Below are 16,714 nucleotides of genomic sequence, written 5' to 3' on the forward strand. Positions count from 1 at the left end.
AAGAATCCACTCTCAGAGTCATGAAACATAACTCCTGCCCTAAATACTTATTGTCTCAATATATTAAGTAGAATAATCTCTTAAACATTGAGAATAACTGCAAACTAGCTTATATTGCTTATGAAACCTTTAATCAGTTCATAACATTTTCTAGTTTTCAAGATTAAAAAATGGTATTAAAAGTATATTCACAGTATTAACATATAATTTTTTAAGACAGAAGTTACTTCATGAGGAAAAATAAAAATAAAAAATATGCTCTCTTTTTGCTTCCTTTCAAGGTTTAAGAATCACTATGATACTTAAACGTTTTATTTCTTTATACAATATATTAACAATAAGCAGTTCTTCTAGACTACAAATGCTTTAGAAACATGCTACGAAAGCAAATCTTACCACTGGGCATTCCCATAATAAAGCATCTTCTATTTTTTCTGATTTGGAACATCTTGGCATTTCATAAAGTTTTCGTGGCTCTGATGCAACACTGGGGGGAAAAAAGATTATTCTTCTTCATAAATAAGATAGTGTTTGCTTGGATTTCAGCGATTTTTTTAATTCAGAGATTTGGAACACCAAAAATACAACCTGCTGCTTTGCTTTCCTCTTCTTAACTAAATGTCAACATTACTTTTTAATCACAAAATTCATAATACACAATCATAGAAAAAATATCAAATATGTAATAAATTATAATAGCACAAAACTATCCAATATTAATATTTTGGTTCAGTTATTAATATTTTGGCTCATTTCACTCTACTTTTTCTTTATACACTTATACCCACCTGCAGATCATTTTCCAAAATTAGAGCATATTGAATTGTTTCTTTTCCTTTTAACATTTACTACCAATATCTCTGTTGAATTTCACCTTCATAATCTGTTATTCCAACATTGTGAAACGAAAATTAAAGAGTTCCTTTCTTTCAACTAGTAGTAGAAAACCAGTAGATGAAAAAGATAAAAAAGGAAACTTCCCAAACCAGAAAGAAAAAAGAATTAAAAAAAAAAAGAACAGAACATCTTAGGACTGTGGGATAATTAGAAAACGTGTAATGTACACATAATGAGAATACCAAAAGAAGAAGAAAGAGAACAAAACAAATGTGGGAGGTATCAAACCAATTATATCAATGATCACTTTAAATGTGAATGGTCTAAAATATACCTGTCAGAAGACAAACTGATAGAGTGAATAAAAAACAAGACTTGAATATGTTATATACAAGTAACCCACTTTAAATATAAAGACACAGATATAAAAGCAAAGGGATGGAGAAAGATATACCATGCAAATACTAACTTAAAAAAAAAAAGCAAGCAAGCTGGAGTAACCATATTAATATCAGACAAAGTAGACTTCCATACTGAAAATTATCAGGGATAAAGAGTAGAATTATATAATGTGAATGCATCTAACAACACAATGTCAAAATACTGAGACAAAAATGGTGGAATACAAGGAGAAACAGACAAATCCACCATTATACTTAGAGACTTCAAAACAATCCATCAGTACCTGACAGATCCAACAAATAGAGTAGGTAAGAATATAGTTGAACTGACCAGTACCGACAATCAGCTGGCTCAAACTGACATCTTTAGACTACTTCAGCAATAATACATTCTCCTCAAGCCCATGTGAAGAGTTCACCATGACAGACTACACTCTGGGTCATAAAATACTAGAATTTAAAAGACTAGAAAAAAATATAAAATATGGTCTCAGACCATAATGGATTTACGTTAGATACCAATAACAGATAGCTGTAAAATCTCCAAATACTTGGAGCTTAAATGACACATTTCTAATTAACACAGGGGTCTGGCTTAGTGGTAAAGAATCCACCTGCCAGTGAAGGAGACTCAGGTTTGATCCCTGGGTAGGAAGATCCCCTGGAGTAGGAAATGGCAACCCACTCCAGTATTCTTGCATAGTCGGACATGGCTGAGCAGACTGAGCACAACTGAGGGAATGAGCTCGCACAAAGAAAAAAGTAGAAAAAAGTCCAGAGAACTTTTAAATCGAATATACAATGTTTCAACATTTGTGAGATACAGGAAAAAACCGTGCTTAGAGGAAAATGTATGGCATTTAATATATACTTTAGAAAAGGAGAAATGCTTCTGGGCTGGTGAACACATGAAGATTCAGGAAGAGTGATATGCTCAGAGGGCACAGAATTTCTGTGCTCCTTCCCACATACCTTGCCCTATGCATCTCTTCCATCTGGCTGTTCTTGTGTTATCAAGTTTTATAATAAACTGGTAATCTACTAAGAAGCCAGTCACCAAAAACAAGTCACACACACACAAAAGTCAAGTATTACATGATTCAATTTTTTGGAAATGCCCACAATGGGTGAACCTACAGAAACAAAGTAGTGTAGCAGGTGCATAGGGCTGAGGGTGGAGAAGGTACGCTGGTGACAGCCAAAGGGTAGGGTTTGGGGGTTTTGTGAGGTAAAGAAGTTGTTTTAAAATTAATTGTAGTGATGGTTGCCTATATGAACCATCAATGGTTCATCAAATCATTTTCACTGAATATGAATTTCAAGGATGCAAAAATTGAATTGTATGCTTTAAATGGGTGAATTATTAAGCTGTTAAATAAGAAAATAACCCTACTTTTTTAGAGGAGCAAACTTAAGTGCGGCATGTTTGGAATATGTTTTAAAATATTTAGCAAAGGTATAAAGGAAAAGGATATGGGGACAGATAAGCAAATGTGGCAAAAATCTTGATCCTTTCTGAGTCTAGGTAATGAATGTATGGGGGCTCACTATACTATTTATATATATACACTATATAGACTACATTAGCAAGTCTGAAATTTTTCTTTTAAAACAAAGGCAAGTACTTTCAAACCAAAATACAGAAATTCTTCCCTAAAACAGCATCTAATTAGTAGGTACTTGGATCTCCTGACATCTGGTATCCCTTAGGCAGAATAAAATACTACACTGTACTCAGCAATCTGTCATTTTGCCTACATTATAAATTCTCTTTAAATTGGTATTTACACAGATGAAACCTCAGCCTTTAGGTTTAACAAGATGTTAAATTACATGCATTTTATACCCTACCCTTATTTTGAACCCATTTTTCCATTGTTACACTAAGCACTAATGTAGACATGTGTTTCTATAAAAATTAAAGGTCAACAGTCAAATGAATTACATCAAAAATTTTCACCAAGATACCTGCTGATACAGCACCGATAATTGTTAAAGTATATTCTTCCTCTCTCATAGGCTATAGGTGATTTGGAATGAGTTGTCCAAACATTCTTAAATTTAGTACTTTCCTGAAAAACACAAGGAATTTCGGTTTAGGAAATAACTCATACGTTTCTACTGTGCACCAATCTTAAATTGGATATTTAAATTTACAGTTTTCAAAAAAACTTCAAGTACGTTCTTAAAAAATAGTATGTTCAATTATTCTTCACTCTGCCCTCACATTTCGGCTTAAGTGGGGTAATTAATTTTTAGAAAAATTGTTTGCAAGATATAAGAAAGTTAAAACTAAAAGCATGTGCTGCTGCTAAGTCGCTTCAGTCGTGTCCGACTCTGTACGACCCCACAGACGGCAGCCCACCAGGTTCCTCCGTCCCTGGGATTCTCCAGGCAAGAATACTGGAGTGGGTTGCCGCTTCCTTCTCCAACGCATGCATGCATGCTAAGTTGCTTCAGTCGGGTCCGACTCTATGCGACCCGTTAGACAGCAGCCCACCAGGCTCCTCTGTCCACAAGGCTCTCCAGGCAAGAACACTGGAGTGGGTTGCCATTTCCTTCTCCATAAAGCATGTGACGGTTCTGCTAATGGCTATTTACTAACCCCCAATTTCAAGGCCGTGATCACCCTGCCCATCACTTGCGATCTTCTTAAAAGGGAATTATACTGCGTAAAAACTGCAGCCCAGCAGCAAGTCTGCCTCTCCCCTACGCCCGCGACCCCCGTCGCCCCGCTGCTCTTCGTTCCCCTCCCGGCCGGCAGGCGGTCACCTGGCACACCAGCGCCCGCAGGATGCCCAGGTTCGTCCTCTGCACCATGCCCGCGTCGCGCGAGAAAAAGCCCAGCGCCCGGCGACTGAGCCGACCGCACACGTTGGGCTTCTGGCTTGGGCCCATGGAGGCGCGGGCCCGGCAGAGCGGAAGAGGGGCGCGCCCCTTACTCCCGCGCCGGGAAGCGGCCACTATCTCCGAACCTCCTGGCCCCAACTCCTCGAGGAGCCCAGAAAAACTGACACCGGGAGCTGGGCCCGGAAGGGCACAGCTGTGGGGCGAGGGACGACAGAGCCGGCGCCGCCTGAGAGCCGAGATTGGGCAAGGGAAAAAACCCCCTTCCGGGCTGGCCCGGCAAACGCTATACAGCTCCGGACCCAGCGGCAGACACTGCAACGTGCTTAACGCGCAGTCAGCCGAAGCCGTTCACTTGCCGGAAAACGTAGTTCCCAGTGTCCGCAGAGGGATCCTGGCTTGTACCCAGAACTACAATCCCCATCAGGCAGCGGGCAATGAGCCCTTGCCCAGGCCCCGCCTCCAACCCGCCTCGGCCCCGCCTCCAACCCGCCTCGGCCCCGCCTCCAACCCACCGCGGCCCCACCTTACCCCCCCTCTTCTGGCCGGCCGGAGGCTGCGCCGTAGGGTTGGCGTGGCTTTCCGGCTCTGTTCGCGACGCCTGGGGAGGATTGTGGGGGCGCTGTGCTGCCGCCTCTTGGTCTGTGTTCCGTGTTCGCTCCGTGCACTCAGGGGTCCGTCCCTTGCCGCCCCTGTGCCCCCACGCTTGTCAGTCCCCGACTTTCGCTCTGGGAGCCCTGGCTGGGTGTCGAGAGGGGGTCTGTGTCGTGTGCGACCGCCCCTCCCCTCCCCACAAGGCAGCGTCTTGTGAAAAAGAAAGGTACGCCCTCGGCTTTCCCCTCAGTCTTAACGTTGGATGTTGTGGATGGTTAAACATTTTGGGTCCTTGAACACTGTGCTTTGTAATTATGAGTTAGTGGTGAAAATACTGACATTACTACCGAAGTAGAGTTGAATTACTCTTCTAGAGGCCCGCCCCTCCGTGGCCCATGGAGACTCAGGCTGGTTTTGCGATAATTGCTGCATTTTCCTTCCTCTCGCCTTTTTCCCCTCCTCTTTATTGAGGAATGAAATATGAAATATTTACATTGTTTTTAGACTGCCTAAGATGTTCCACGTTGATTCCTCTGAGATAACTGTGAGTGGCCCTCCCGGTCGGGTCAATTTTCCTGTCATATCTTCAGGGGCTGTGTCACTGAGGATATGCCATTCCTACCACACTAAGTTTTCAGTAAGCATGTCCCAGACGAGACCCATTGCTTTGCCTGTAAGTCCCTTGAGCATGGTGCCTTTGCGTCTCCCACGTGGCCTCTTGTTCACACATGGGCTAGGGTGTGATTGCATCGGACTGACAAGGCAAAAAGTACAGTAACTCTGTGAGTGTGCTGTTTTTAAGCGTTTAGGATGAAACTTTTTAACCCTGCTAAATTTCCATCCTGCTAAATTTCCTTTGGGGCCTGGGCTTTTGCTGATTTTTCATGACTTATTTACAGCATACTGTGGAGTGCTTTGTATATTTTTAGAGAGCGCTATAATAGTTAATTTGGTAATTCATGAATGCAGCTGTCACTGAGAAAACAGACCCAGAAAAGATAACTGGATTTTCTTTGGCTGAAATGAAATTCAAATCACTGCTGAATTGAATTCATCTTTTTTTTTTCTCCTTTCCCTTCACCCCCATTTGCTTGTCTTTCAGTGGTCTCACAAACAAGTCACCCAAAGGACAGTCGTGCTAGCTGCCCTCTTTTCCATCACCTTCAACCAAGTACTTTTGATTCTGTTATCCATCTCCTCTTCATATCCCCCCTACCCCAAGTAATTTAGGGCCTCACCATTTTTTCACATTATTATGTTATGTAGCCTCCTCTCTGCCTTACTTAAATACTTCCAATTCCAACCCTCCACACTGCTGCCAGAGTGATTTTTCTAAAGCACAAATCTGTCATTTCCCTATTAAGTCTTTCAGTGGCTTCCAGTCACCCGGAGCAGAATTTCTCAAACCTACGTAGATACCTAGGATTTTCTATGGTGAACTTAAAATATGTTCAGTACATTAGATATATGCAAATATAAAACTGTATATAAACTCCTTATTGTTGTATCTTTTGAACAACTATAACGCTCAAACAGTTGTACATTAAATGAACTATGAAACAAACTCTGATGAATGCTTATTCACTGATACCAGTGAGACTGTTTGCCAGACCTGTCATGCTTCACTGTTCTTGGGGGCGTGAATTCCTTACAGAAAGACCTGTCCTTACTGCCCTTGCTGCTGCTACTGCTAAGTCGCTTCAGTTGTGTCTGACTCTGTGCGACCCCATAGATGCAGCCCACCAGGCTCCCCCATCCTTGGGATTCTCTAGACAAGAATACTGGAATGGGTTGCCATTTCCTTCTCCAATGCATGGAAGTGAAAAGTCAAAGTGAAGTCGCTCAGTCGTGTCCGACTCTTAGTGACCCTATGGACTGCAGCCTACCAGGCTCCTCCGTCCATGGGATTTTTCAGGCAAGAGTACTGGAGTGGGGTGCCGTTGCTTTACCCAGTGACTTCACCTCTTTTCTTTATTTAAACCACTGTAAAAACCTTCCTTTGTTCCTTGTGTAAAGATTTCATTTGACCTTCACTTGACAAACACCATTTACATAAAATAGTCTCCATGTCTCTCATTAACCTGTGCCAATGACAAATAGTCCCACTTGTTAGCCAGTGCAGTTCTAAACGCAAACGTGATTTGAAATCAATCAAATTTGATTGTGACAATGATTAATCAAAGGGATGATCCAGAGTATCCTTTTGTTCAAAAAAATTTTGTTTAGATTTTTATCAAATTGAAAATAAAAAGTATCCCTAGGGAAGTCTCATCATCTTGAGACTACATGTACCAATCCCTCATGGTCTGTATAGGTGCTTTATAGGACAAAGTCTGTAAGTCTCAGTGTAGTATACAGGGCACTTGTTATCTGCATCTTGCCCACATTTTCAGCCTCATCTTTGCCCATCCTTCACATTCGCTCCTGTGGTTCTGACACGTTTCCTCCTTGCTCAAGCCAGGGTCCCTTTACATTAAAATTTTTCTTTATCTGGATCTCCCTTCCTCTCCTCTTATCCATTTATCTCAAGACTCATGTCAGGTATCTCAGCTCCTCTCACTTGTCCTGACCCTTTGGTCTTAGTGATAACCTTGCCTCTTCTCTTGTGTTACTCTGCATTCACTGGCTGTAGCACTATATTAGAATTGTTTGTCTTTCCAACGTTTGTTTAGAGAGGTCCATTCATTCATTCAACATCCATATGCATTAGCCACATTTTAGGCACTGTGCTCTGGATTTCATATGTATGTTGGATGAATGTTAGTCACTCAGTCATGTCCAACTCTTTGTGACCCCATGGACTGTAGTCCATCAGGCTCTGTCCATGGGATTCTCTAGGCAAGAATACTGGAGTGGGTTGCCATTTCCTTCACCAGGGGACTTTCCCAACCCAGGGATCGAACCCAGATCTTCTACACTGCAGGCAGTTTCTTTACCGTCTGAGCTACCAGGGAAGCCATGTTGAATGAATGGGCTCTTCTAAAAACAATGTATGTATAGATTCTATTATCATTAACTAAATACTTTTAACATAGAACTATATTTAGTCTTTATTCTTTAAATGTAGGAAACCACAGAATTAATAAGAAGAAATGTTGTTTTATTTGCTGAATTGTGTCTGACTTTTGCAATCCCATGGACTGGCCTACCAGGCTCCTTTGTCTATGGGATTTCCCAGGCAAGAATACTGGAGTGGATTGCCATTTCCTTCTCCAAGGGATCTTCCTGACCCAGGGATCGAACCTGTGTCTCCTGCGTTGCAGACAGATTCTTTACACTGAGCCAACAGAGAAACCCAGCCAATAAGAAGAAATAACTTAAAAAAAAACTTTTATCCGTAACAGTTCTCCCTATAAAGTAGATATTTTCTTGTTGAAGGTAAAATGGCATAAACCCCTAGCTTAAGATTTGGAAATGACTTCTCTGGGAGGCCTGGCGTGCTGCAATTCATGGGGTCGCAAAGAGTCAGACACGACTGAGCGACTGATCTGATCTGATCTGATCTCTTAATTTGGGGCATAGAACAAACATTAATTCTTTTTTTTCATTCTGTGTCTATATGATGCTTTGAGAATACTTAACCATCCTTGCCACGATACTTTCAAGATGAAGAAGAGATAAGAGTTCAGAAGTTAATAAAATGCTTTTTGTTCATATATTTCGTTTAAAGAGGGCTAACGAATAAATATATAAAGCACTCTGATTATTAAACCTAAACATTTACTCAGAGACAAAAAAAAATTTGAACCAAGGCCACAAGAGGTCATTCATTCAACATGTAATTATTTTCATCTACAATGTGCTGGGAACTATTTTGGCATAGGGTTTAACTGATCAGGGAACAAGATCCTCACATGTCCAGGGAGATAGACAGTAAATAGATTTTTAAAATATTTTCAGGTAGTGATAAAGTACTGTGAAGAAGATAAAACAGGGGGATGTGCTTGATAGTGAGTGGTTGGGAGCCCTGCTGTACCCAGAATGGTCAAGAAAGGCCTTTCTGAAGAGTGGAGTTTTGAACTGAGCCTTGAATGAGGATGAGCCAATCTACACAGAACTAAAGTTAGAGTAGTTCAGGCAGAGGGATGTTCCAATACAGGGTCCCCAGGGCAATAACAACGTTGGATTGTTCTAAAACTATCAGAAGGCTAGTACGCCTTGTCAGGAGTAAGGAATTTTGGATTTTATTCTGTGGTGAAGGGAAGCCATGGGACACTCTGGAGAAGGAAAGTAACATGATCTGATTTGTTTTGATGAGATCATTGTGGCTATAGTGTAGAGAATAAACTGCAGGGGCACGAGAATGGAAACAAGGACATGGTGGCTGTGGCACTGGCCCAGATAAGCAATGGTAAATGAGCTAGAGTGGCAGGGGGAGAGGGAAAGAAGGTAACCGATTCAGGATATATTTATATTAAAAGCAGAATTGACAGGACTTCTGATGACTTGAATATTAAAGGTATTAAAAAATATTAAAGATACTAAATAAAAAGTGTCAGTTCAGTTCAGTCACTCATTCGTGTCCGAGTCTTTGCAACCCCATGGACTGCAGCACACCAGGCTTCCCTGTCCATCACCAACTCCCAGAGCTTGCTCAAACTCATGTCCATTGAGTTGGTGATGCCATCCAACCATCTCATTCTCTGTTGTCCCCTTCTCCTCCTGCCCTCAGTATTTCCCAGCATCAGGGTCTTTTCCAGTGAGTCAGTTCTTCACATCAAGTGGCCAGAGTATTGGAGTTTCAGCTTCAGCAAGCAGAACCACAAATAAACATCCCAAACTCGGCCCCCCCCCCGCAAAAAAAAAAAAAAAAATGGAAAGCAGGGAAATAGTAGATGTGCTGTCAATGAAGGAAACAAAGATTTTATTAAATTAACACATTAACATTGTAGACATTAATGCTGGAGAATGTTAGGATCTGTTCTATGGCTGGGGCATGTGGGAAGAGAGGAGTAAAATCAGGCCAGAAATAGGCAGGGGTCAGAGCTTGTTGGTCCATGGCAGTGTGATGGAAAAAAATTTCTATAGAGTGATGTGACATTCCCTTTAAGAGATAGTTGCATACAGCATCAGGGCAAGAGTGAAGCAGACCAGTTAGCAGGTTAATTGTGTAGTTTGGGTGAGAGTTTTTTTTTGGAAATTTCTTTTGAAATTAATTGAGGCTTTTTTAACTGTAAATTTGGTTCTTTTATTTTTCTCTGTATATTTTAATGATATGTAGTATCATTAAATGTACATTTAATGATGTACTACATTGTAGTACAAATATGTAGTATATTCATTCATATGCAAAATCCAGAAAGATTTAGGTTTAAAGGATTGGTAGTAAAGTTTGCAAGCTATTTATTTTAAAAATTTTACTTATTAAAAAGAATATGTATAGCTAACATGGCATAACATATAAATAATAAATAAAATGAATACCTAGATAGCTATCATTAACCTTAATAAAACAGAACGTTACCTAAAATTTTGACATGTATGTGCCAATCCTGGTTGTTGGATCCCTCTTTTCTCTTAATATAAATAAAACATTAAGGTTTGAATGTTTTTGAGCATCATGTAAATTGAATCATAGTGCATATATGTACTCTTATACAGGTTGTCTTTTTTTTTCTTCAACATTATACTTGACAAAGTACCTGTGGGTTAATTTCATTTATTTTTACTACTATATAGTAGTTAATTGTGTGAATTTTCTACAGTTTATTTATCCATTTTCTACTGACTGGGCTTTTGTTTCTTTTGGGCTTTTTGTTCCTAGAAAAGTGCTAAACCTGTCTTTTGGTCCACTCATTAAAGGTGTTCATTTTCTATTGCTATGTAGCAAATTACCCCAAACTAAGCACCTTAACTAACACCCATTTATTGTCTGTTTTTTTTTTAATAACACTGATAACTACTTGTCAGTATCATTTATCGAAGGGGGTCCTCATTTCTTTACAAATCTGTAGTGCTAACTCTGTTTATCAGGTTTACATTCATAGTCAATTTCTAGGCTCTATTTTCTGGTCTGTTTTTCTAACCCCAGGTTAATGAATACCTGACCACTTTTATAATAAGGCTTTCAAGCTAGTAGAGCAAGACCTCTATTGCTTTTCTTTAGGAGGGTGTTACTTTTCTTTCTTTTTTTTTTTTTTTAACCATTTGCACTTGCCCTTTCATATACATTTTTAAATCCATTTAAGTTCTACGGAAACCTTATTGAAATTTTGGTTGGGATGATATTAAATCCACCTGTCAATTTGAGGAGAACTGACATCTTTACCATATATCAAATTATCCTATCTCTAAAAACAGTATATCTCTCCATTTATTTGGATCTTTTTTAGTGTCTTAGCTCACTTCGTAAAGAATCCACCTGCAGTGCAGGATACCCCTGTTTGATTCCTGGGTCGGGAGGATCCCCTGGATGAAGGGGTGGGCTACCCACGCCAACATTTTTGGGCTTCCCTTGTGGCTTAGCTGGTAAAGAATCTGCCCACGATGTGGGAGACCTGGGTTTGATCCCTGGGTTGGGAAGATCCCCTGGAGAAGGGAAAGGCTACCTACTCCAGTATTCTGGCCTGGAGAATTGCTTGGACTGTATAGTCCATGGGGTCACAAAGAGTTGGACACCACTGAGTGACTTTCACTAATGAAATTTTATAATATTTTTTTACTGAATTGCATAATTTGCAACTTTCTAAGTACAGTGTATTTTTGGTCAGTGTTATAAATGGTATATTTTTAAGTTTAGATTTTCTAACTAAATTTTTGATAGTATATAAACATGCAGTTGTCTGTATATTGATCTTATATTTAGCAACATTGTTCTTCTATATTGATCTTTTGCTTGCCAATATTTATCTTTAATAGCAATAATTGTCATTTGTAAGGTTTGGGGGATTTTTCTACATAGCCAATCATGTCTTCTGGAAACTGTGACAGTTTTGTTACTTCCTTCTCAAGTCTTTTACCTTCTTTCCTCTTTTTTTTCTTTTTTTTGCTGTGTTGGCCAGGACCTACAGTGCAGTGTTGAGTAGAACCAGTGATAGTGGACCTCCTTGTCTTATTCATGTTTATAAATGGAATACTTCTAATATTTCACCATTAAGGATGACATCATACGGTTTTGATAGGTGCCTTTTGTTAGGTTAATGAAATTCTCATCCATTCCATATTTGCTAAAAGTCTTGTTCATTTTTTAAAAATATGAATGCGTATTGAATTTTGTCAAAAACTTTCTCTGTAACTGCTGAGGTGATATAGTTTTTTCCTTTAGTCTGATAATGTGATAATTACATGAATATATTTTCTAATGTCAAACCAAACTTGGGTTTAGATAAGTGTTTGTGATGTATTTTGTTTTTTAAAAACTGTGGGAGTTGGGCAACTACTGGCTTCATTACTCGCTCGGCTCCTTGGACCTTTCTGGCTCTGAGGGTTTCTCTTTCTATCTAGCTGGTTTACTGGTGTATTTAAAGTACTTGTCCAGCCTTTTAGGAATATTTTATAGCAGAAAGATTTTGGAGGTATCAGGTTCACCAAATTACCAGAACTAGAATTCCACTTCCTCATATTTTTAGTGTAAAAAGCTTCCATTAATGTGAAATGTGATCACCTACCACCGTTTCAGTCTTCTCTTCTTGTCTCTGTGCATAATCATGCCCTCCTTGCTGAAAACAAGGACGTAGAGTTGTACGGTAGAAAGCCTCACAGAAGGGTCAGAAGGCACGAGTTGCAGCACCAGCAGCATCAGTTGCTGAAAGCTTGACCAAGCCACTTACTCTCTCTGAATTTCCTTCAATCATCTGCTAAGTGGAAACAGGATTGGAATGAGAATCGCATAAATTTATAAATATGAACACATTGTTATGGAGAGTTTAGGGAGGAGAAAGTTTTGATTAAGTAGCACAGAGGATTTTTTTAGGGTGGAGATTTCGTATGGTACTGTAATGGTGGATACATAACACTATGTATTTCTTTTTTTCCAGTTGTGCTGCACATGGCTGGCAGGATCTTAGTTCCTCGACTAGGAATTGAACCTGTGCCCCCTGCAGTGGGAGTGTGGAGTCTCAACTAGTGGACTGCTGGGAAGTCCCACACTATGCATTTAGTAAAACTCATATAGCTTAACAGTGGGCTTCCCTGGTAGCTCAGCATTACTGAATACACCTGCCACTGCAGGAGATGCAGGTTCGATCCCTGGGTTGGAAAGATCTCTTAGAGAGGGAAATGGCTACCCACTCCAGTGTTCTTGCCTGGAGAATTCCACGGACAGAGGAGCCTGGCAGGCTACAGTCCACAGAATCACAAAAGAGTCAGACATGACTTAGCAATTAAACAGCAACAACAACATAGTTTTACAGCACAAAGAGTAAAGTTTAATGTATGCAAAATTTTAAAAACAAGAGGAAGAGGGGGTTCCAGGATATAATGCAGATTGAGACAAAATAATCTAACTGTATTACAAAAGTATGCAGTGGCCTACTGAAAGGGGTCCGGGAAAGGTGCTGACCTAAGGAACTTTGATACTGTGAGACTAAAAGCAGTAGGAACTGTCCTCTAGTAGTACTGTCCTCTAGTCGATAAAAGTTTCCCACCGATATGGGTTAATAATTCTGTTCATATGTGTACTGGAATTGAACAATTAATAATTGGTGGATGATGGCTGCCGGATTTCTTACTGTTGGTGTGGGCGATTAGAGACAACCAAGAGTGGAAGGCTAGTATGGTCAGGTGGTAATGGATTAGAGTCGGAGACATAAGTATAAGCTCTAGTTTAGCTTAACTGTAGATACAGATGGATATCTATGGAAACATTTGTAGATAAAGATATTTGCATATGCATGGTGTGGTATACACACATATATTTCCTTGCTTTGTCAGTTGAGAGGGCCCAGAAGTGAGGACAGCTTAAGAGCAAAGGGCACACCCAGCGCCCAGACCATTCTCCGATAAAAGGAACAAACACTCTGTAGAGAAAGGGCTGATTCTAGGCCTGGGTCAAGGAGTATGCAGGAGTCTGCAGCATCTTGTAGTGCCAGAAAGTAAGGAGATGCTCAAAAACACATTGATGAGAATGTGTCAAAAGGATATAGGAGGCGATTGAAAGAGGTTTTTAATGGCCACAGCAGGAAAGTTTGAACAACAAAATTAAATAGTATTGGGTTATAACCCAAAGTTTAAAAGTAAATATCTGTGAGTCCATACTGATATAAACAAGTGGTTGAATTAAATAAATGGGGAAGAAGAAACAAATCTGTGCAAAACATTTCCAAATAACTTATGTAGACACTCCACCCTTAAGAAGGTGGAGCATAACTCTCTCCTCCTTAAAGGTTGGCTGTGCATAGTAACTTCCTGCCTAAGAGTATGGTATGGAAAGTGGGGGAAGTAACTTTACAGTAGAAACCTGCCAGTCACTAACTCACCACTTTATCAAGGTTAACATCAGCAGTGGTAAGTCATGTTCATATCATGCACCCTTGATATGATGTGATAAGAATGACACTTTTTCCTCCCTAAAGCCTGTGCTGCTGCTGCTGTCACTTCAGTCATGTCCGACTCTGTGCGACCCTGTAGACGGCAGCCTACCCGGCTTCTCTGTCCCTGGGATTCTCCAGGCAAGAACAGAGGAGTGGGTTGCCATTTCCTTCTCCAATGCATGAAAGTGAAAGTGAAGTTGCTCAGTAAGTGTCCCGCTCTTCGTGCCCATAACCTCAGTCTAATCATGAGGAAAAATATCTGATGATGTTTTTCTAAAGATAACTGGGAGGCATTCTAAAGATAAATTGATCAATACTTCTCAAAACTGTCAAGGTTTTCAAAAACAAAGAAAGTGTGAGAAACTTTTAGAGCCAAAGAGGGGACTAAGGAGACCAGCTGACAAAGTGTCACGTGGTGTCGTGGATGGTAACCTGGAAGGGAAAAAGGGCTTTAGGGTGAAATGAAGGAAATCTGAATACGTTATGAACTTAAGTTCATAATTATGTATTAATATTGACTTGTTAATGGTAACAAATATACTGTACTAATTTAAGATTTTAATAATAGGGGAAACTATGTCAGCTATATGGGAATTCTTTGTACTATCTGAAACTTTTCTATAAATCGAAAACCGTTCTAAAATTGAAAGTTTACTTTAAAAATGCAACAGGACTATGGTAGATACCACTGAATAGAGGCAGCATTGCTTTAGTGATTAAGAAGATGAGCTCAGGTACCAGTCTGCCTGGGTTCACATCTGAACCTGGTTACCCTAATTAACTAGAATTACTTAATCTCTATGTGCCTCAGTTTACTCATCTGTTAGATTCTTCAGAGGACTAAATGAGTTAATGTATGTAAAGCACTTAGAATAATACCATACACATTCAGCACTATATAATTGCTTGAGTACATTTATTAATATCATTACTTCTTTACTTTCCAGTTTGGGGGATTTCTGATTATAGCTGAATTTCACTGAGTATCCATCAGCATACTGAGTTTTAGCTTGGCATTCTGACAAAACAGTATTCATAGTTTTGTTTGTAAGGGGGAAATCATCAAGATGGTAAGATTCCTTATTAAAATATCCATTTCCCTTGTTAAACTGGTGTTCTTTACAAAGCACTGCCCACAGCACAAACCCCTTAGATTTAGGCTTTGGCACCTAAAATTTTGGTAATATTTGAAACAAAATGGAATGAATGTATTATAGAAACATGTTTTTAGGCCTTTTACTTCTCTGCGTAGAATACATACCAACTCTTTAGAAAACCCCTTGTAGATCAGCAGTTCAGGTAGAATAGAATTTTGAGTAGAACATAGAATTTGGAATCAGGAGACCAACTTGGAGTGTGGGTTCTTGTAGCTGTGTAATCAAGGCAGCTCATTAATCCCTTTGAGCCTCTCGTCCCATCTGTAAAACAGTGATAACAGGAATGCGTCCTGCCTTCCTCCGTAGCTTATAGAATTGTTGTAAGGATTAGGTGTGAAAATGAATGTGAGAGCTTCTGTAAGTTGTAAAACCTGTACAAGTATTATTTGTTATAATAATCTCAGGTTTTCAACCAGAGTTCAACTCTAATGGAGTTTGATAGTCATATTAAGTGTTGGCGGTCATCTATATACCTTTACTTATTATGTAATAAACTGAAATCATTTGATTTTAAAATGCTTTAGATGGTATATTTTCTCACAGGACTTTAGTTTTTATGATGTTTTTCTTTGGTCTAACAAAGGAAGGCATTATTTTAATCTGGAGTTGTCTCTTTAAGGTGGCAGTTTGAGGATATGATTTCCAAACTCTTCGCTGAAATTGGCTATGTAGAGAACACAAAAGTGTGTCCCTGTGATTTAGGAAGTCTTCTACAGACACCTTCTTGTCCTGATGTGGAGCTGACCAGCAGAGGGTGCACAAGCTTTCCCAGAAGCTAGGCTGGGCAGACCTGACTGGAGCCATCTGTGATGATTAACAAGCACTACAAATGAAGAGGTTCTAGCACATCAGAAACACAGTTACCGAATGGAAAGAGACAGCCGCCATAATGTCACACAGCAATGTAGGAAGTACCTGCCCTAGTTGGTGAATAGGAAGTTTCTGGATAATTGGAATTTGACATTCTAAGTGGGTTATTTGTTTGATTGGCACCTCCTCCTGCTACTGTTTGTCATTTCAAAACTTCTCTTTCCAGGTTCTTTGCCTCACCTTCTCAGCATCTGTAATTATCTGCCTCACCCTGTCTAACAAGTTGGGGTTTTTAAAAAGTAACCTTTCCCTGGACTCCTTTGACCCTAAGGTATTTGGGTCCTGAATCCAGTCAGCTACAGCATCCTGTCAGGGTCCCTCTAACCAAACTCTTACAGAGTCCGTGGCATCTTTTTTTCCTCCATGGAAATGGGTGACCATCAGAAAATTTGTTAACTTTTTAGTGTTACCTCACTGCCCATATCATCTTTTCTCCTCTTCCTTCCCAAGAGTGGATAGTACATAGAATGTATATACTTGAAAGTGAAAGTGAAAGTTGCTCAGTTGTGTACGACTTTTTGCAACCCCATGGACTGTA

The 16,714-nt window shown here is 39.8% G+C and overlaps 2 protein-coding genes across 3 annotated transcripts in view; one reads left to right on the forward strand and one right to left on the reverse strand.

Moving 5' to 3' along the window:
• The window catches only part of DCAF17 (DDB1 and CUL4 associated factor 17), a 29,710-nt gene extending 25,276 nt beyond the window's left edge, over positions 1 to 4,434 (reverse strand). Inside the window, exons 1-3 of the mRNA XM_019970982.2 lie at positions 4,011 to 4,434; positions 3,207 to 3,310; positions 397 to 487 (exon numbers count right to left, since the gene is read on the reverse strand). Of these exons, the coding sequence (XP_019826541.2) occupies positions 397 to 487; positions 3,207 to 3,310; positions 4,011 to 4,136 (321 nt within the window). The 5' untranslated portion in view covers positions 4,137 to 4,434. The remainder of the gene's footprint in view (positions 1 to 396; positions 488 to 3,206; positions 3,311 to 4,010) is intronic.
• Positions 4,435 to 4,654: 220 nt separating this feature from the next.
• METTL8 (methyltransferase 8, tRNA N3-cytidine) overlaps positions 4,655 to 16,714 on the forward strand; it is a 174,063-nt gene continuing 162,003 nt past the window's right edge. Inside the window, exon 1 of one of the 2 annotated variants that reach the window (XM_070799098.1) lies at positions 4,655 to 4,905. The gene's annotated coding sequence lies outside the window, so the exon portion shown is untranslated. The remainder of the gene's footprint in view (positions 4,906 to 16,714) is intronic. The other variant, XM_019970994.2, reaches the window with a different exon arrangement.

Source organism: Bos indicus, chromosome 2, assembly GCF_029378745.1.
Source record: "Bos indicus isolate NIAB-ARS_2022 breed Sahiwal x Tharparkar chromosome 2, NIAB-ARS_B.indTharparkar_mat_pri_1.0, whole genome shotgun sequence".
In the NCBI taxonomy this organism is placed as follows: domain Eukaryota; kingdom Metazoa; phylum Chordata; class Mammalia; order Artiodactyla; family Bovidae; genus Bos; species Bos indicus.